The sequence below is a fragment of the Phyllopteryx taeniolatus genome, chromosome 6, assembly GCF_024500385.1.
Source record: "Phyllopteryx taeniolatus isolate TA_2022b chromosome 6, UOR_Ptae_1.2, whole genome shotgun sequence".
Taxonomy (NCBI): domain Eukaryota; kingdom Metazoa; phylum Chordata; class Actinopteri; order Syngnathiformes; family Syngnathidae; genus Phyllopteryx; species Phyllopteryx taeniolatus.
The window spans coordinates 4,622,214-4,644,192 of NC_084507.1; the positions used below are offsets into that span (position 1 = coordinate 4,622,214).

General features: G+C 42.6%; 1 protein-coding gene across 7 annotated transcripts in view; it reads left to right on the plus strand.

Annotated features, from left to right (window-relative positions):
- The window catches only part of klhl32 (kelch-like family member 32), a 52,331-nt gene that overhangs the window by 24,309 nt on the left and 6,043 nt on the right, over window positions 1-21,979 (plus strand). For 3 of the 7 annotated variants that reach the window (XR_009788959.1, XM_061776536.1, XM_061776535.1), the window contains exons 5-9: window positions 1,376-1,474; window positions 6,810-7,025; window positions 14,555-15,281; window positions 15,828-15,886; window positions 21,431-21,623. Coding sequence is in view for 5 of the 7 variants with exons in the window: in XM_061776536.1 (XP_061632520.1) it covers window positions 1,376-1,474; window positions 6,810-7,025; window positions 14,555-15,281; window positions 15,828-15,886; window positions 21,431-21,623 (1,294 nt within the window). In the remaining 2 variants the exon portion in view is untranslated. Of the gene's footprint in view, window positions 1-1,375; window positions 1,475-3,701; window positions 3,838-6,809; window positions 7,026-14,554; window positions 15,282-15,827; window positions 15,887-21,430; window positions 21,624-21,979 lie in introns of those variants that run through there. The other 4 variants (XM_061776538.1, XR_009788960.1, XM_061776537.1 and 1 more) reach the window with 4 other exon arrangements.

A 21,979-nucleotide genomic window follows, 5' to 3' on the forward strand; every position in this document is an offset into this window, starting at 1 on the left:
TCTCGTGTATAATGTGCACCCATGTATAATACGCACCCCCAAAGTTGACCTCAAAATTCTGGAAAACCCTTCTCCCTATGTATAATGCATTTTTACAATGCATGATTTGGCTTCTACCCATATGATCAAAACTTGAAGTATGATCTGTGTTTTGTTTTTTTCAAATAATTATTATGAAGTTAAGCACTTTACTTGAAGATGTAATACTTTTTTTATTTACTTTCTCTTATTTTGAAATTCACAGCCCTACTTTTATTTAGTAAATTAGAAAACACACAGTTGTGCTCATATATTTGATTACCCAGGCAGAATTTGTAAAATGGGTACAATTCTGTAACGAAAACATGAAAGACCTGGCAAAATACATTTAATTTTATTTTAATGGGATTCAAATTAAACGGTCAAGCATTTCAGAAAACCATCATCATCAAACAAAACATAACCATAAATAAATTAATGATGGTTATTGTTCAGTTAGCAGTCATATTAAAAAAAAAAAAAGAAAACAACAATATTTCACAAATTCTGCCAGGGTATGTAAATTTATGAGCACAACTGTACATATATGCACTTATACATACCCCTGTCATATTGGAATGAAAGTGTAGGCTACACCTTTTTTATAACCACTAGGTGGCGGTGGCATATGAGAATGAAAGTGTACACCATTCTCATAACCTCTAGGGGGTGGTGCCGTTTTGGAATGAAAGTGTACAGCTTTTTTATAACCACTAGATGGCGGCATACATTTATAAAATGTGAACGTTTTTTTCCCATTTGCCCTATACCTATGTATAATGCGCACTATTGACTTTTGACAATTTTTTGGGCAAAACAATGCGCATTATACACGATAAATTATGGTAAATGTGAGTGTGAATAGTTTTTTGTCACCGCAAGTGCCGTCCCATTGACTGGCGACCATTTCATGGTGGGCTGGGAGAGGCTTCAGCTCACTCGTAACCCTAATGAGCATACGCAATATATGGATGGATGGCTATATTCAGCTAATTTCCCATTTTGATGCTGTAAAAACAAAATCATGACAATTAGTTTTGATTGAATCATTAAACGACAACATTTTCTGTATTTCTATTTTTTTTTTTCTTGCCCATAGACATCCATCCATCCATCCATTTTCTGAGCCGCTTCTCCTCACTAGGGTCGCGGGCGTGCTGGAGCCTATCCCAGTTGTCATCGGGCAGGAGGCGGGGTACACCCTGCACTGGTTGCCAGCCAATCGCAGGGCACATACAAACAAACAACCATTCGCACTCACAGTCACACCTACGGGCAATTTAGAGTCTTTGCCCATAGACATACGGTAAAGGTTTATTATGGCACATATGACTAAAACAATCTTCTGTGTGGACAGATTGTGCTGGAGCCAGCAGTGATCCAGGATGTTTTGTCTGCTGGCAGCCACCTTCAGCTGCTGGAGCTCCTCAGCATCTGCTCCCACTACCTCATTCAGGTAGAAAAACATGGGCTATTTACAGTAATCCCCGTTACATCACGGTTCACGCTTCGCGGACCCGCTATATTGCAGATTTCTTTTTTAAAAAAAAAGTGTTATTACAGTTGTTACTCTTTTTTTAAACTGTTTGTACAATATTTTTGTGTTGTCTATTGCTTTTGTTCTCTTTCAATGGATCTTTAAATGTGTTTGTTTTGTTTTAAAAGTGTGTTTAAAGACCTTAAAAGCATTTTAAGTACCATAAATGCTAAAGAAAAAATATAAGCCTCGGGTGTATTTAAAAGGGGTATTTCTCTACTTATTGCGGGTGTGTTCTGGAACGTAACCCCAGGGATGGAACGGGGATTACTGTATATCAAAACAATTATGGGGGGAATTTATGACAGAGAGGGTATTTTTTTCTTCCTAAATCTTAATCAGTGAAGAAAAAAAATAGGCTCCAGCAGAAAGGACACTTTTCTCATTCAGGGCAAAAGGGCTGGTGCCGGTGCACCACTAGCGGTGCATTTGTGCATGAATGTGCTTGTGTGTATAATATTGCTTTTTGTTGTCCCTCCACACTGGGGCCCATGTTTCAATGACGCTTCTTCGCCGGATACGGTCATTCTGTCGGCCTGGCACACAATTATTAAAATAATAGTACTACACGCCGAACTTGCATTGAATAAACCTTTAATTGACATAGCTTGACATCATACAGATTGCATTTTCCTCTTTCTAGTCTAATACAATTATCAACATAGAATTGAACACTTTTCCCGTCCCGGGCATTAAGTGATGGGACAAATTGTCCCGAGGCCTCGAAGTGTGTGTTGATAAATCCAGGAACTAATTTATGGAGGACGTATGAACTGATGTCATGTTGGTATATGACGAATCACGCGTGAAGCCTTGCTGTTTTGTGAAGCCTTGCTGCAAAACGCCTTGCTGTTTTGAGAAGTGGTTCATGTGTTGGCGCGAATAATGAACAAACCAGAAAAAAAGTGTAATGGATCCCCGGTAATTTAGCGTGGTAGTTGTCATGTTGGAGCTTGGTCAATTTCCTGTAACATTTTTTATTCATCGATTCTGCTTAAAAAAAAAAAAAAAGTTTCCCATGTATGGCAACGCTTTGAGTACCAGTAGATCTCTCCAAATAACAGATCACCCATCATATGGCTGTATGTAGTGAAATATGCTACGACTATAATTTCGTTAAGTTTTAGTTTAGTTAAGTTTGTGTTATTCTCCAATTTGGTTTTGGAGTTATGACCTCATTTTTTTTAAATTAAATTAAAGATTTAGAAGTGCAGCGACACCTCACATAACCCAACATTGGCAAAATGCTTTATTATGAGTGTAATAAGTTACAATTAAATTGGAAAAAAATAAAATAATAACTTTAAGAAAACTTTGTCTTCATAAGGCTTTATCTGTATATATCCAAGCCAATACAAGCACAAAATAGGTTCTTCATTTTAAAAAAAGCATTCACCAGCACACAATTTCACATCTTTTGTAAACACTACAACTGTGATACAACTACAATATCCATCCATCCATCCATTTTCTGAGCCGCTTCTCCTCACTAGGGTCGCGGGCATGCTGGAGCCAATCCCAGCTATCATCGGGCAGGAGGCGGGATACACCCTGAACTGGTTGCCAGCCAATCGCAGGGCACATACAAACAAACAACATTCGCACTCACATTCACACCTACGGGCAATTTAGAGTCCCCGATTAATGCATGTTTTTGGGATGTGGGAGGAAACTGGAGTGGCCGGAGAAAACCCACGCAGGCACGGGGAGAACATGCAAACTCCACGCAGGCGGGACCGGGGATTGAACCCCGCTCCTCAGAACTGTGAGGCCACCGTGCCGCCACAACTACAATAGTATATACAAATTGATAACATAAATTTACCAGGTCCTATTGGATTTGTTTATTTCGTACCATAGCATTAACCACAAATGATTATAAACAGATTACATGAATTAATCCCACAAGATCTAATTATAGTGTTTAATTTTGGTGAGTATCCATGTGGACAGTGTTGAAAGGCATTACACTTATAGTATTTCAAATGGCAATCAAGGTTTTTGCCTGTAGGTGGGGTGTAGTGCACATGAAGCCTCGAGAAATGAACCTTTTTGTGAACCAGTTGGATGGAAAACTTTGTCTTCATAAGGCTTTATCTGGCCATCACTACCACTTTCTACCCTTGTGTGGTGGTGTCCTTGCCAGCTGTTCTAGCTGGACCGACTCCATCGACAGATCGCGACCAGACAAAGACGTTTCCCCCTCGGCCTCAGCACTGAATGACTGAACTGCACTAATACCTCCAGGTTGACTGATTCCATCAACAGGAAGCGAACTGACAGTGAGTCTTCAACTTGGCCTCAACCTCCACTTATTCTTCATCACTGTCAATAACCTTTTCTCTGGAATCATTTCTCAGTACAGCTTATTTGGGTGACCCAAAAACAAATATATTGTAAAAAATTAAAATGACCCACAATCTGGAAGTATTTAAATTTGATCCAAGTTCTGGCCTTGAAACTTCGCTAATCATCCCTGTTCAAGTGCCATCAAAACTTAAATTGACTTTAGCAAGCTGCATGGGCTTCTCGGGGAGCCGATAGGTTTCTTGACGGGCTCTTACGTAATGCCCAAGGAAATTGGTTAGCTGGTCCATCTCATTGCAGTGAGTCTGAACCAAAGATATGGGTCAGTGCTCCTGGTCTTGCAAAGAGGTATTGGTTGTCTTGAAGTACACCACAGGACTGTTTCTGCTCCAAATGGAGCTGTAATGCACTCATCATTTTGGAGGTCAGGCGAATTGGGATAGGATGGCCACACTTCGCCCGACACAAGTGCCAGCAAAGCTTTTTCTCCACCTGCGAGAGCACCCAGTCCAAGTCTGTGTGGGGATCAGCGGTGTCTATGGCCAAAAATGCAGATAAAGGGCATGCCCGCAACCTCGCCTCCTGCCACAGGTTGAAGAGAGTCATCTGGCTGAGACACACCTGGCTGGACATCTTCAGTAAAATGCATTAGCATGGGGATAGTTCACTCCTGGATGTTTCTCAGCGCTGTAGCCATAATCAACTCATTCCACATTTCCCGGTGGACTTCTTGAAATGTACTGGCATTATTAACAAGGTCTTCATTGTCCATGCTTAAACCTTGAGGCTTAACGAAAGGCGTGCCCAATTTTGTTGGCTAGTGTTGGGATAATGAATTCATTATCTCCTGTCTTACTGTCTTATGGTGTTGACAATTTAAGCCACCTGCATGTACATCTGTGGGCCATTGAGGTCTTTCACACTATTTAACGAGGTGACCTTCGAACATGTCGCCACGAGGCCAACAAAATCTGCACAGTGCATGAATTCACTTTCTTAGGCGTCTTTAAACACTCTAAAGACATCCATGACATGGGAATTGTGAGCAAAATTCTCCCTGTCTTCATTAGCAAAGCAAAGCTAATTTATTTATATAGCGCATTTCATACATAAGGTAACTCAAATGTGCTTTACATAATTAAAAGCATTTAAAAACAAAAACAAAAAAACATCTTATGAACATTTAAAACAAAGAGAAAAATAAAAGTACAATTAAAACAGCATAAAGGGCAAGAAATATCATTTATAAGGGGAAATGCTCTAAAAACCATGAGGAAAAAAGAAGAAGTTTTTAACCTGGACTTAAAAACATTCACACTTGGGGCTGACGTCACTTCTGTTGGCAACTTCTTCAATTAGTGTGCAGCATAATAGCTAAATGCTGCTTCACCATGTTTGCTTTGGGCTCATTAGGACAAGTAATCAACCACAGGTGTGAGAAGTGGGGAGATTTGGTGATTTTATATGGGTGGGCGGAGCCCTACTGCACAGGTATGTCAAGAACAGTGGATCGATTAGTTTCAAATTGTTTCCCAAACGGGGACCTGATTTTTGGTCCTCAAACCGCCAAAGGTACCCATGAGTGATGGTGGAAACCGATCTACGTATGTCCGCAAAACATGATGAATAGTAATAGAAATGCACACCTGCTCCTCTTAATTGCGGGTACATGTCACCTACTGTACCTCAGTCCAGATTAGGTACTTATTCAGGACTTGTGTTTTATCACATAGGACAGTTCAGACGTTGTTACTCTCCTCATGTTAGAGCCATTCCTATGTGTATTGTAATGGCCTCTCAGATGCATAACACACATTTAAAAAAAATTCCCCTCTTAAATACTTGCATGTGTGAGTACAAGGTCAGTGTATCCAGAAACACTGGTCACCCCATTAAAATACACAACTGTAGTTTATCATGCATGTTTTACTCTCGGTTAAATCCCGATGGCAAATATTGCTCTTGCGAGACATCTGGTGGTTTCGCAGTGTTATGGAGGGACACAGGACCAGCACTTATCATTTTAAACCGACGCGCTGAAGTCATTGTTTATTAATGTCAGTAACAATAAACGCACATACGCATACTTACATATGACTCAAGTTGCACCAGATGTTTCATTAGAGGTGTCAGTAGGAGGCAAGGTCGAATGATTACTATTGATTAGCGAGTGCGCATTGCATCAATACTGGCATTAAAAATCCAATTGAGTAGCGTGTCACTCTGGCTTACCACCATAATTGTGAATAATGATACGCAGTGAATACTAAATCGATCAAAACCATTCTTGCTGTGTACAGTTTATTCACTTAATTAAAAGCACACCAGTCATAATAACTGTCATTTCATGAATTCAAATAAAATAAAATACATTAAAATGTGACTATAGTGCATCCTGTGAAGGATATATCCATGATTAGCAGGTACTACACAGCTACCCCGTACTGTATATGCAGTACTGTACAACATTCCGGATTTACACTGCTGTATTCACTGATTCCAGAAGGTGGCAGTCGTATCCCACATTTTCAAACTACTTTGATCTTTTTTTTTTTTTTTTTTTTCTCGCCCCAACACTTATTGCCTTTCTCCCTCACTGCTTTTTCATTACACTGTGAGATTGAAATCAGTTTATGCTTAATGTAAAAACTGCACATTTGTGGATAGTCTGATAAAGCACATGCGCTCTATAATAAATGTTTGGCAAATGGGAATGGGAAGTATTTGTTCTTAAATAGAACTTCAGCTTTACTGTAAGCATGTTGTACTGAATGGATGCTAATAGCACATTTTAGCATGGTAAGAGATGGCCATTCATTCAGCATACTTACCTTCTATTGTACAAAATAGTTTAGTCCATTATGTGTTTAAGAGCAGTTGACTCAGTTTTTCCTTGCGTGGCCATCAAAGGTCCCGGAATATAAACCCTCTCTCTGCGTGTCTGCAGGAAATGAGCAGTGCCAACTACTTAGAGCTCTACCGTGTGGCTGACCTCTTCCACCTTCCTTCCTTGGAGGAGGCTGCGGTGGACTTCTTGGTGGGTCACCTTTCTGAGCTGAGCCAGACGCGGCAGGAGGAGGCCCTGCAGCTGCCGTTTCGCCTTCTCAAGGAAGTCCTCAAGAGTGACCGTCTCACCTCGCTGAGTGAAGAAGAGATATGGAAGGTATGGAAATGTGTGTGGGTGTTCATGTACCTGTACCCGTAAAATCACAAATATAAATTTCAATCAGATACTTTGCTTCCTTATCATTTAAAAAAAATGACACTCATATATTCTGTCATTAATATAACAACGATAATTACTAAAATGCAACTCAACATTATGCAGAATCAGTGGGCGCCCTTGCCCGACATTCCCATCTGAGTGTGTTGGGACTCTCAAGTTGTCATTTTTCAAAATATAAGCAGGGGATGTAAGCAAATGAGATGGATCACAAGTTCTGTAACCTTGATCGAGACTCTTCTCCTCAAATATTTTTGCTGTAGACTGAAAATGTTTAAGTTTGACATCAAACTATGGATATGACACAAGAGATAAACATATTCTTTTTCAGGTATTTCCATCTGAATCTGAAACACAACTTAGAAGATAGCACCTTTTTTTGGGATCCACCTAGTTTTCATGTGAGCTAAAGTACTGAAACGTGACTGACAGGTGTGTCCTGTTGTCCAGGTGTGTCCTATTACATTGATCATTTAAGCAATGAATAGCGCTGAAAGTCTCTGCTCGTTTTAAGATGTAAGTTTTGCCTGTGAAAACTATACTAGTTAGAGGTGTAACGGACATGAAAACCAAAGAGCTATCAATGGGTGAAAAACAAGCAATTGTGAAGCAGGTTGAAAATCAGTCAGAGCCATTGCAAAAAAATTGGTCATAGCAAATAAAAGGATTTGGAATGTCCTGGAGAAGAAATAAAACACTCGTGAATCAAGTAATAGATGTCGAACATGTAGATTAAAGAAAGCAACAGCAGTTGATGACAAAACATTGTGAGAGCTGTAAAACCCCAAAACAAATGGTAGTGACATCAGCAACAACCTCCGGAGGCCAGCATTGAAGGTATCATACACTGTTTGCAGAAGACTTCATTCACAAAAGAACAGATTCTTCACTAGAATTCGCAAACAACTTATTAGCAGGATGAAGAGGAGGGCTAGGCTGGGATTTGCCAAAAAGCAATGAAATGAGCATTGACATTTTTAGAATTTGTGTAGAGGTAATGTTAAGGCCTGGGCCTGCAATGCCTCTTCTGAGTTGGGCTCATTAATCGTCATTGATATAACAGGTGATGGCAGAAGCAAACAGAATGAAGAAACATTTTGTCTGCCATTTTAAAAAAGATATAACCAAACTGATTGGGAGATCGCGCAGCACAACAAAACACCACAACACACTTCCAAAATAACAAAATATTTCATCGGGAGAAAAAGTGGACAGCTTTAGTCTGGCCCCGTAAATTTCCAGACTTAAACCCTACAAAACATGGATTTTACCTGCAAAAGAGGGGACAAATGGAGTAACCGCTCCCAAAACAAACAGCAGCTGAAAGTGGCTGATGTGAAGAATTCCAAAGTGTGCAATTACTGCAAGCAAAATATTTGCATCTAAATATGAAGTCTTATTCCCTTCATCCATTTTCTCTACCGCTTAGCCTCACTAGAGTCACAGGTGAGCTGGAGCCTATCCCAGCTGACTTTGGGCGAAAGATTATGTAAACCCTGGACTGGTTAGTACAGTCAATCACAGCGCACATGCAGATAAACAACCGTTCACTTTCACATTCACACCCAAGCACAATTGAGAGTCTTCAGTTAACTAAATAATGTGGGATGTGGGCGTAAGATGGACTACCTGGAGAAAACGCAAGCATGGAGAGACCAAGCAAACGCCAGCCTGTGCCACCATTATTCACTTCAGCCTAATTTTATTATCTTTTCCAATACTGTTGTATACGTGGTTTTATTAATTGTGTATCGGATTCAGATGGAAACACATGGAAAAAAAGCTCCATTGTTGGTCTTTTGTCTCATCTTCATCGTTGTAATAAAATTGTTTCAGTCCACAGCAAAAATAAAGGAACTGTCCTCCCTGTTCCAATACTTTTAGGGGGCGAGTATAATAGGCTCCTGATAAAGGATCAAAGATGATGGACAGTGATGCACAATAAAATGCAATACAGATCACAGAGATGGAAATTAATGATGCATTTTTTACAATCTGCGGCACGACGGATAACTGGTTAGCACGTCTGCCTTACAGTTCTGAGGACCCGGGTTCAAATCCGGCCCCGCCTGTGTGGAGTTTGCATGTTCTCCCCATGCCTGCGTGTTTTGTCCGGGGACGCCGGTTTCCTCCCACATCCCAAAAACATGCATGGTAGGTTAATTGAAGACTCTAAATTGCCTGCAGGTGTGACAGTGAGTGCGAATGGTTGTTTGTTTGAAAGTGCCCTGCGATTGACTGGCGACCAGTTCAGGGTGTACCCCGCCTCTCGCCCAGAGTTAACTGGGAGAGGCTCCAGCATGTCCGCGACCCTAGTGAGGATAAGCGGTTAAGAGAATGGATGGATGGATGGATTTTTCACAATCACAAAAAAACATGCAAGAACAAATGGTCAGAGGTCAACATTTAAAGGTTAAAGACTGTGACAACTTAAGTGCACAATCCTTAGACCTTGAAAGAAAACAATTCAACATACATTTATTGCATTTAGACACCTAGGAAGGTTGCATTTGACTCCTTCACTCCCACTGCCAACACCACAATGATGTTGAAGGGAATCAAACCAGGGGTCCTGAGGTCACATGCCACATTCTCATTCACTTGATGAAGCCGCCCCAATGTCTAAAAATGAGGAGCAATGTCACAGCTAATTGCATCTTAGTGCACAACTAGACAATACACAACTAGAAACGATTGACACAAGACAAGGCAAACGCACAGCTAATAGAACAAATTAAACACTGCCATCTGCATCTCATTTACTGTTTGTTTGTGTTGACCTGCAATCACAATGGTCTTTTTCTGAATGTGTATGTGATTGATTGCCATCCATTCATGCATGTGTGTAAGCAAGCAAGCATGGGTGTGTGTGCCTGTCTCATGAAGTGTCAAGGTGTGTGCGTAGGCTGTGGCGTGAGGCGGTTGTGCGGCGTGAGGACTTGCCATTTTGACTGTTCATTTGCGCCAATCAGCCTCCCCCCAATGTGCCCTCCCTCCTTCCACCGCCCTCGCTCCCTTTCTCTCTTTCTCCCCTTCTCTTTTCTGATTAGGCCCTCCGCGCCTCCATCAGGGCCCCAATCCCCCAGCTGTCAGTCGCCCGCTCTTCTGATTGAAAACAATCAGGCCTCTGATGGCACAATTACGCTGACCCCTTAACCAGCCGCCGCCGCCATAATCAGTCTCTGATTAGGCTGCTTTAGGCCTCCTTCACTGCGCCCAGAAGGTTAATTTGAGCATCAGACGGAAGCGGACAGGAAGCGGGGTCCATCGTCCGAAAATGTGAGGCGGGGGTGGACGCACCAATATTGGACCGATATAGCTCAGCTGTCAATCATTGTCACCCTGAGTTTTCTTAGAGACTCTCACGCTCAGAAAATCACATTTTCTCTGGCTTTGTTCTCCCTTCTTCTTTCTTGCCATCCTTTGCTCTGCCTTCATGTAGCTCACCCCCTTCCCTCCCCTCTCTCCCTCACTATCTCTTTCCCTCACTTTACCCTTTTTACACACACACAAACACACACACGCTCTTGCTCTTTCAGCGTGGAGCGGAAGCAGTTGATTTATTCTGTGCCCTGAGGAAGTTGTGTGATGCAGCGTGACCTTCACAGTCAGCTGCCGCCGTGCAAACACACACACATGCACGTACACACGCACACACGCTGTCACTTCCAAGCTATGAAGAGGAGAAAAGCGGGGTGAGCGACGGCAAAGACAGTACAGTTGCCGCAAAATGATGTGTGTGTTTGTTGCAGTTTTCCACCTTTACCACGTGTCTGTCATCTCAGCAGTGACACAATTTGACTGATATTGCATATAAATATGTATAATCTACGAAGTCGTCTTCACAGCAAAATCACTTTGCGTATGTGATAATGAAATCCGTAATCTCCAAGACATCTTGCCCACATTCACACCTCACAGCAGCTAAATAACCTTCCACAGCTCTCAAGTTCAATTACCCAGTTCGCCTGCATTAAACAAAAGAGTGTGCCTGTGGATATTTACAGTCATGACTTTTCGATGTTGTGTTGGTTTGACTGAGTCTTTCATAATAGCCTGTAGCTATCTTGAAAAATAATTATGATTAGGAGCCATTGTTTCTTCCCTTCAAATCTCCACTGCACTTTTTTATTCATTAACCAGTGTGTTCGCCTTCTTTTACTGTTTTTCTTATATGTTTATGATGTTTTGAACGTACCCACTCAAGGACTAGTAATTGATTATTTAATCTGTCTTTCGTGGGTGCGAAGCATCAAGAATTACCACAAATGTGTCATAAATTGATTGTTTTACCATTACAATAATCCTGCAATGGATATGAACTGAGAACACGACTTGCATCTTGGTTAGGCTGGGAGAGGGATTTTTCAAGACTTATTTATACCAAAATATTGTACTTTTTCTCCAAAGTATAATGAACAAAACAAAATCAATACGAGAGCAATGATTTCATGCAAATAGACACACCGCTGCATCCGATCAGATTGCCATGATGTCATCCCTTATTATTTGCTACGATTCTGAATAGGGAACAATTAGCTGCCTGCCACTGTCATCCATACAGTGTGAATTAATTCCATTTAAAAAGTCAAGGAATGTGAAGCAAAACATGAATTTAAAGAGGACTGCAGTTCCTCTTATAAGAAGGGAGGATTTCTTTACTTCTTTATTTTTGTCGAGGAATAAACTAGAATAGGCCTTTATGCTGTAGCTGCTCAGTGCTTTGTTGGCGTCCTGCACTTAGTGGGAGTATTGTCCATCAGAGAACATAGCTCTCCCCTCGCACTCACTTCCTATTTCAGGAACATCCAGATACAGTAAGAGTCCAAGTCTCTCAATGATCTTTCCATGGATGTTCACCTTTGTTGATGGGGTCTGGCTGCGCCTGTGAATCCAGCTCCTTTGTCTTCCTGAGTTGATGAGGTGGTTCCTCTCATATTCCTCTGTCCTGCCTTTCACCATCATCATCATCATCATCCTTGATGAAGCTGATGATGGCAGGGCCATCAGAGAACTGGAGCTGTACATGAAACCTGCAGTGCACAGAGAAACAGTGTCAGAACTGTTCCCTGCAGGGCTCCAGGTCAGAAACACAGCTCCCTGACCACAAAACTGGCAATTTGTGAGGTTATCCAGTATTCAGTTGCAGAGGTGCTGGTCCACTTCTGTGTGCTCCAGAAGTCCAGGCTGGATGAACACGATCCTCACAGTGCACCCAGTCTTCTCCAGATGGAAAAGAGCTCAGTGGAGGAGAAAGTTGACAGCATCCGTTACTGGGATGCCAGGCTGTTATGCAAACTGCAGCAGGAGCATAAATGGTCTCACCAGACAACAGCGATGGTTCAGAATGGGAATAGGGAGCCTGTCTTTGCTTTGCTGTACAGCGCCGTCGCTTTTGAACTCTTCAAAGCAAGGGTAACATTTCAGATCAGTTTATGTGACTGCTTACAAGGTGAACTTTTCAGCACAAAGTTAAAAGTTTTTTTTCCCCCCCTTTAGTCAGAGATGCCATACGTTTCGTCACCGCACTTTGTCATAAGTGTGGGAATATTGTTTTTTGGGAAGGTGAACTAGGTAAGAGATTAATCCGTTCATGAGTCACATACAAGCCACAACATTATGTACACATGCACAACTATTCATCCATCCGTCCATCCATTTTCTATACCGCTTATCCTGTGCATGGTTGCAGGGAGTTGGAGCGTATCCCAGCTGGTTGCCAGTCAATCACAGGGCACATAGCGACAGACAAACATTCACAGTTAAATTGACTGTCCCTGAGTGGGAACTCAACCCATGCGGCCTGCACGAAAGACAGGCGAATGTACACCATCAGACATGCACAACCGAGATCCAATATAAGAGCTGTATTCTTAACCTCGCATAGTGCTCACTTTCATTGACACTGCAAGACATCTATTTAACAATTTGGTGTGTTTATCGTTGTAGTTGTAGTTTGCAGTGTTGCACCGAAATATTAACAATAGCAAATGTACAGATGTACCTAATATTCTGATTAGATATAAGTTACTGTTACCATGTTAGGATTTTTTAAAAATATTGTAAATTCCCGATATATTAACGATATACAGAACAACCAAAATGTTGTTTCCCTCTCTCTCTCGTAACAAAGTAACAATATATAACGACCAAAGATAAAAATATGTGTGCAAAAGATGTATAAAATTAGAACGATGAACAGGCTATGGACACAATGGAGTAGTTCTGGATTCTTTAGCTCAGTGATTCCCAACCAGAGGGTAATGGCACACTCAGGTGCCGTGAGAGCTCATCAGGGGTGCCACGGGAACATTGTGTACAGATAAACAGATCCAGAATTCACACTGAGGAAGTCTATTCGTAAGTGAATCGAGACAAGAACATTATTATTTCAGTATTCATATTTATTGTGACATTATTGTTTGGTTGGGGTGCCGTGTGGTTTGTCTAATGTAAAATGGGTGCCTTTGCTCAATAAAGGTGGAGTGCAATGTGTAGCAGCATGTCTGCAGTTGAACGCAGACAGATGTGCAAATTAGTTATGAGTTATGAGTTAGAGCGCAACTGCGGTAAAATGTTGTGGGTATTATAGTCCAGTCAAGGGTGGCAGAGTTCAGCATCTTAACAGCCTCATGGCACCTAAACCTTGAAGGCAGGAGGCTGAAGAAGGTGTATGATGGGTGGGCGGTTTTACCAGCGATGCTGATGGCTCTGTGGGGGAGGCGGGAGAGATACATGTCTGTTGTTTGGGGCAGAGGAGCATCGATGGTCTTGCTGGCTGTATTCACTTTGGGTTACAGAGTCTTCAGTCAGGCTGAAGTGCAGCCTCCATACCACACAGCAATTCAGCCAGTAAGGATGTTCTCAATGGTGCCTTGGTAGAAGGAGCACATGATGGAGGGTGAAACTCGGCACATTCCTCAGTTTGCGGAGGAAGTAGAGGCAAGTCTGAGCCTTCTTCCTGGACAGTGATGTGGTGTTCCTGGAGAGGTCCTCCAAGATGAGCACCCCCAGAAAGCTGGTTCCTCACTCTCTCCAACAGCAGCACTGTCGATGGTCGGGGGCAATTGGAGGGTGCTGTTCTTGAAGTCTACAACCATATCTTTAGTTTATATGTCCTCATCCTTATTGGTAATGAGGGCCACCGCCGTTGTGTTTTCCGCAAACTTAGCAGGCTGAGGACACACCCTTGTGGGGCTCCTGTGTTTAGCGTGATGGTCCTGGAGAAGCTGCTTGCCAACTCGCACGCTTTGGGATCTTATACACTCCCTGCTCTAGTGTATAGTGCTTAAGTGACACCAACAACCAGCAACACATGCCTTGTGAGTTGAACAAACTTGGCAATAGAACTGATCCTGTTTCTAATAAAAATTGATGCATGACATTTTTCTTCTGCTTCTTGATAATTGTCTCTGTATGGTTACATATCATTACCTTTTTCGTCACGCTTTTGTGTTATCTTTTTTTAGTTTGTTGTCATGTGGTTGGAACATGACTGCCGCTACCAGTACACTGAAGATCTTCTGCAACATGTCCGCTATGGCCTGATGGACGTCTCAACCCTGCATCACCTAGCCTGTAGCCACCCTCTGGTGCAGTCCAGCTCCACTGTTGCGGCTCTAGTAGATGAAGCCCTGGATTACAACCATGCCAAATTTGCACAGCCTCTTAACCAGTCAGCCCGTACCAGGCCTCGCTTCAAATCCCTCACCCTCTACATTGCTGGTGGAAGAAAGCGGGAGGTGTGCAGAGTCCGGGAGCTGCGTTACTTCAATCCAACTGCACAGGAGCACATACGTGTGGCGGGAGGATCGAACTGGAGCGAGTTGGCACCAATGACCACTGGGCGCAGCCACCATTGTGTGGCTGTAATGGGGAACTTCCTCTTTGTTGTGGGTGGGGAGATGGAGCACACCAGTGGGAGGACATGTGCAGTTAGGACTGCTTGTCGATATGACCCCAGGGCAAACCGCTGGACTGAGATAGCCTCCATGAAGGCCTGCAGAGAACACTTTGTACTAGGTGCTTTGGGTCAGTACCTGTATGCAGTGGGCGGCAGGAACGAGCTGAGGCAGGTCCTACCCTCAGTAGAGCGCTACTGTCCTAAAAAGAATAAGTGGATGTATGTGCAACCCTTCGACCGCTCGCTTTCATGTCACGCAGGCTGTGTGGCTGAAAACCTGCTCTGGGTCTCAGGTAAACACTAATATGGATTGTGCATTGTATCACATGTATTACTGTGACCTTCATGCTACACTTTCCGGTATTGAAGCACACCTACCAGTCGAATAATAAATCCATCCATCCATCCATTTTCTGAACCGCTTTATCCTCACAAGGGTTGCGGGCGTGTTGGAGCCTATCCCAGCTATCTAAAATTCTTAAGATTACCAACATGTATGTGATTAGTCAAACGAGCTAAGTCAATCAAGGCATAGTTGGGTGAGTTTGAGATGACCTAGGATGAGGTTTTCCAGGCTCCACTAGATAAATGGACAAAAAAAATCCCAAAGACATACTCCAAAGTCTCATAGAATACTTTTCCATGAGTGGAAGTTATTATAGCAGCAAAGAGAGATCAAAGCCATGTTTTCTTCCATGTTCACTTGGGAATTTAAAGTTTCGTGTTCATGTGCTCCGTTACTTAAGTACAGATTATATCCAGTCCACACAAAAACACAGTTCTGCATTTGCCTTTAAATACTTTTCTGTTTGTTAAAAGTATTTTATTTTGTTTCACAGGTGGGGTGACAAACACAGCTCAGTACCAGAATCGCCTGATGGTATACGAGCCAGAACAGGTAACTATTTGCACTGTCACAGTAGTGGCCAAAATGGTTGTGTAATGATTTTTTGGTTGGTCATTTCAATCCAAACAGTTGTACAAATAGTGTGTGACAGCAACCCAATATAACATATCTCATTAAAATTACACTTGAGATGGGAATTAATCTTATTTTCTAAATGTGTTGAGGCGTACTACAACACCAATTCCAATGAAGTTGGGACGTTGTGTTAAACATAAATAAAAACAGAATACAATGATTTGCAAATCACGTTCGACCTGTATTTAATTGAATACACCACAAAGACAAGATATTTCATGTTCAAACTGATAAACTTTATTGTTTGTAGCAAATAACCATTAACTTAGAATTTTATGGCTGCAACATGTTCCAAAACAGCTGGGACAGTGTCATGTTTACCACTGTGTTACATCACCTTTTCTTTTAAGAATGTTCAATAAATGTTTGGGAACTGAGGACACTAATTGTTGAAGCTTTGTAGGTGGAATTCTTTCCCATTCTTGCTTGATGTACAGCTTCAGGTGTTCAACAGTCCGGGGTCTCCGTTGTCATATTTTACGCTTCATAATGCGCTACACACTTTCAATGGGAGACAGGTCTGGACTGCAGGCAGGCCAGTCTAGTACCCGCACTCTTTTACTACAAAGCCACGCTGTTGTAACACGTGCAGAATGTGGTTTGGCATTGTCTAGCTGAAATAAGCAGGGGCGTCCATGAAAAAGACGTTGCTTGGATGGCAGCATTTGTTTCTCCAAAACCTCTATGTACCTTTCAGCATTAATGGTGACTTCACAGATGTGTAAGTTACCCATGCCATTGGCACTAACACAGCCCTATACCATCACAGATGCTGGCTTTTGAACTTTGCCTCCATAACAGTCCGGGTGGTTCTTTTCCTCTTTGGCCTGGAGGACACAACATCCACAATTTCCAAAAACAATTTGAAATGTGGACTCGTCGGACCACAAGAACACGTTTCCACTTTGCATCGTCCATCTTAGATGAGCTCGGGCCCAGAGAAGCCGGCGGCGTTTCTGGGTGTTGTTGATGAATGGCTTTTGCTTTGCATAGTAGAGTTTCAAGTTGCACTTATGGATGTAGCGCCGAACTGTATTTACTGACATTGCTTTTCTGAAGTTTTCCTGAGCCCTGTGGTGATATCCTTTACACATTGATGTCGGTTTTTGATGCAGTGCCGCCTGAGGGATCGAACGTCACGGGCATTCAATGTTGGTTTTCGGCCTTGCTGCTTACATGCAGTGATTTTTCCAGATTCTCTGAAACTTTTGATGATATCATGGACCGTAGATGATGAAATCTCTAAATTCCTTGCAATTGTACATTGAGGAATATTGTCCTTAAACTGTTGGACTATTTTCTCACGCACTTTTTCACAAAGAGGTGAACCTCACCCCATCTTTGCTTGTGAATGACTGAGCAATTCAGGGAAGCTCCTTTTATACCCAATCATGGCACCCACCTGTTCCCAATTAGCCTGTTCACCTGTGGGATGTTCCAAACAGGTTTGATGAGGATTCCTCAACTTTCGCAGTCTTTTTTGCCACCTGTCCCAGCTTTTTTGGAACGTGTTGCAGCCATAAGATTCAAAGTTAATGATTATTTGCTAAAAACAATAAAGTTTAGCACTTTGAACATTGAATACCTTGCCTTTGTTGTGTGTTCAATTAAATATAGGTTGAACATGATTTGCAAATCATTGTATTCTGTTTTTCTGTTTAACACAACGTCCCAACTTCATTGGAATTGGGGTTGTACGACACAGTGCCTCTTTACTCTCCAGTTAACTTGCTCAGACATGTTTAAAAATCAATCAGCGATCAATAAAACTTAGAATGAAGTCTTTTGCTCGTAAGTATTATCAATATAAACATAGCACAAAAAGTAGGGAATTTTATGTTAGTTAGATTATTTCTTTCTCGTAACAATGCTTCTTGGCAATACATTTTATACCATTGGAAAGCCTATTCATATTGCTTCAAATGGTGCCACATTTGGAAGGGACGTGCTTTTGAGGGATGAGCAGCAGAGGTGATTATCTAGGTTGCACCCATGAAAAAATGGTCAAATCTTCTCTATGCCAAACAGCTTACTTTGCTGTTGCCATTGACTCTTGTTTGGTGTTTGGTAGACTAGATTATTGAAGTTTAAAGAAACTTATTGCAATTTAACAATTTATTCATTTAACAATCAGAAGCCTCAATAGCATGTGGAAGAACCATGCACTGCCAGCCAGGCACCCAGGGCCGGTTCGAGGAACACAGGCAGAAATGTTGAGTGGGCATCATGGGACAGCATTTTTTTTTTTCATTTTATTATCATTATTAGGGGTGGCACGGTGTGCGACTGGTTAGAGCGTCTGCCTCACAGTTCTGAGGACCGGGGTTCAATCCCCGGCCCCGCCTGTGTGGAGTTTGCATGTTCTCCCCATGCCTGCGTGGGTTTTCTCCGGGCACTCCGGTTTCCCCCAAAAAACATGCATGCTAGGTTAATTGACAACTCTAAATTGCCCCTAGGTGTGAATGTGAGTGCGAATGGTTGTTTGTTTATATGTGCCCTGCGATTGGCTGGCAACCAGTTCAGGGTGTACCCCGCCTCCTGCCCGATGATAGCTGGCATAGGCTCCTGCACGCCCGCGACCCTAGTGAGGAGAAGCGGCTCAGAAAATGGATGGATGGAGCTGAACACGCTCAAGACTGTAGAGATGATCGTGGACTTCAGGAGGCATCCTTCGCCACAGCTGCCCCTCACGTTGTCCAGCTGCCTTGTGTCAACCGTCGAGACCTTCAAGTTCCTGGGAATTACAATCTCCCAGGACCTGAAGTGGGCGACCAACATCAACTCCGTCCTCAAAAAGGCCCAGCAGAGGATGTACTTCCTGCGGCTTCTGAGAAAGCACGGCCTGCCACCGGAGCTGTTGAGGCAGTTCTACACAGCAGTCATCGAATCAGTCCTGTGTTCTTCCATCACAGTCTGGTTTGGTGCTGCTACAAAAAAGGACAAACTCCGACTGCAACGGACAATCAAAACTGCTGAAAGGATTGTCGGTACCCCCCTACCCACCCTTGAGGACTTGCACGCTGCCAGAACTAAGACAAGGGCGTGCAAAATCCTCTCGGACCCTCCCCACCCCGGTCACCAGCTCTTCCAGCTCCTTCCCTCAGGTAGGCGCTACCGATCAATGCAAACTAGAACTAGTAGACATTCCAACAGCTTCTTCCCTCTTGCAATCAACTTCTTAAACAGCTAACCTATAATTCCATTACAACAAGCTGGCAATTTTTTGACTTGAGTTCGTTGTCACATTTCTGTGGGGCCAATTATGTATTACTCGTGCACTCACTGTAGTTGTCTCGCCGTGCTGCACTATTTGCATATACTGGCCACTCATGCCAGAGTAGCATCTGCTCCATTTGCACAACCATTGTCCCAGATTATCGCACTACTCGTCACTTTAAACCGCATACACTCCTTGAAGTCTCAGTGCCCTTTGCACAATGGTCATTGCACCGGACTATTGCGATATTAGCCATTCGAACTGCTCTAAGTGCGAGAGGACTCTGCATCTTTTTGCACAATTGTTTTTTGTCAATGTCTTTATGTCTCCAAAGTGTTCTGTAAATTGACTGTCTGTTGTACTAGAGCGGCTCCAACTACCGGAGACAAATTCCTTGTGTGTTTTGGACATACTTGGCAAATAAAGATGATTCTGATTCTGATTATTAGGCTACTAACTTAGCGATTGCTATACGGCTTTCACTACTTGCGTAAAACTCTCTAATAACACACAGGTAGTGGATATTGTTAACGAAGCACTTATACATGTGTAATTGTGTGTCGCTACTCAATTGTCATTAAAGCACACAGCCAAATAAATTTATAGTTGTGTACACTATCTTCCATCATCTGCATATATATATATATATACACACACACACACACATTCACGCACACATAGTTGTGTGGGTGTGGTTTTCTAAGAAAGAAGGGAAAAAAAAGGCTCAGTAAGTACACTTCTATTCTGTTTTAGCAAAATGAACCAGTATTTCAACCAACCAGTATTTCTCGCAAGTCCACCAACGTGGTTGTGTTTGTCACTCAGGCGCGAACAGCACACTGCTAAATGAGGTTGAGGTCAGGACTGCTGGCAAGCCAGTCCATCCTCCTCGCTCTCAACTTCTGGCGGTAGTGTCTGATGAACCCTGTTCTTTGTGTTGAGTCTTGTTGCAGACTGTAGAGCTATGGAATTGCCACTGGTTGTAGAAACCAATGATGACGAGCCTCGTTCTTTCAGTGAGGGAGATTCCGCTCCATTCCATCACAGTGCCTTCTCCAAAACGTGTCCTTGCATCGCTGCAGCCAGCAATCATCATATCGTTGTCTGTGTCGTCTCCACGCTTTGACCCTACGGTCCAAGTGCCGTAGGAAGAATCTGGACTCATCACTGAGCGACACCACACGTTCAGGTTTCAGTGCATGTGTTGCAGACACAAGTAAAAGCTCAAAACAAGTCAGAAGTATCAGCAAAACAAGCTGTTGGACATTGGCAGAGAAGATTTGGCACATTTTTCAGGGCGCAACCCACATACTCCGCTCTGCTGCTCATCCCACAAATACATATTCCTTCCAAATGTGGCACCATTTGAAAGGCTTTCCAACGCTATAAGATTTATTGTCATGAAATATTGTTATAATGAAGAATTTATCCTCCTACCACATTTCAAAAATTGTCAAGAAATATTATTACAATGAAGAAATAATCTTCCTACCACAATTCAAAAATCAAGTTAACAAGGAACATTTCATTACCAACGTGCTCATTTCTCACAATTCATAAATCTTCACTGCAGTATGAAATCAAACACTGCACAGTCAAATACAATTTTAAATACAATATTCACATACAGCCAATTACAGTGAAACATAGTGAGTCGCAGTGTGTTTGTGTATGCATATGAACCAGCTGTTGTCTTTGTAAGGCTGCACATAATGTGGAGGTATGCGGCATGTTTACATGTGAGGCGCACCTCCATATGGGTCTATGTTTGTTCATGTTGGCCTGGAAGCAAGGGAGGGAGGCACGAGAGAAAGGCTCATTTGTATTCACCACGAAGCTACATTCACCTGCCAGAGCAACAGCAACCCCCCCACCCACTATACCCTCAACAGATGGCCACCCGTCAACACACACACACACACACGCACACACGTACACACTTTCTGTGCCTCAATCAAGCCCTCTCTCTCTCTCACACACGCAGACACACACACACACACATTCTCTAACGAAATCAGCTTCAATACACTTAGTGAAATGAGCAAGCACTGGCTAAAATATATGATTAGAAAAGGGAGGAAAGGCATTAGTACAAAGTGGAACTCCAGTGCCACATTATTTATCGAGTATAGTGAGCATACATCAATACCCAAAGAGCATATATGCTTGAATATTAATCTCAGTCATCGCCTTCACTCCTTCTCCTCTCTTCCTTTTAACCTCTTATTCACGCTCCTCTCCAGGACCAGTGGTTAGCACGCAGTCCCATGTTGCAGAGGCGGGTGTACCACGTCATGGCAGCGGTGAGAAGGAAGCTTTACGTGCTTGGGGGGAATGACCTGGACTACAATAACGACCGCATTCTGGTGCGCCACATCGACTCTTACAACCTGGACGTGGACCAGTGGACACGTTGCTCCTTCAGCCTCCTCACAGGTGGGGAAAGTGGAGAACGCTCACAACACACAGATACATTTAGCGGAGAGGAATACAGAGCATTTACTGTTGATTTTCACCAAGGTCTGCATTACTCTTTACTCAAATTAACATTTACCCTCACATAAGGTCCACCTTTTCAAAGAGAGGGGCAAATATAGTATTTGTGCAGTTTTACACCACTGCGAACCACAATAATGAACAGATTTATCGGGCAGGCACAATCTTTTGTTTTGAATCTCAGGGCATGTTCACATATTACTTCATGTAGTAGCCAATCAGTGTATATCAGACATCTTAAAATGCAAGCCATGTAAAACATGCACAATTGCACACTATTGAATAACTATCGTCGT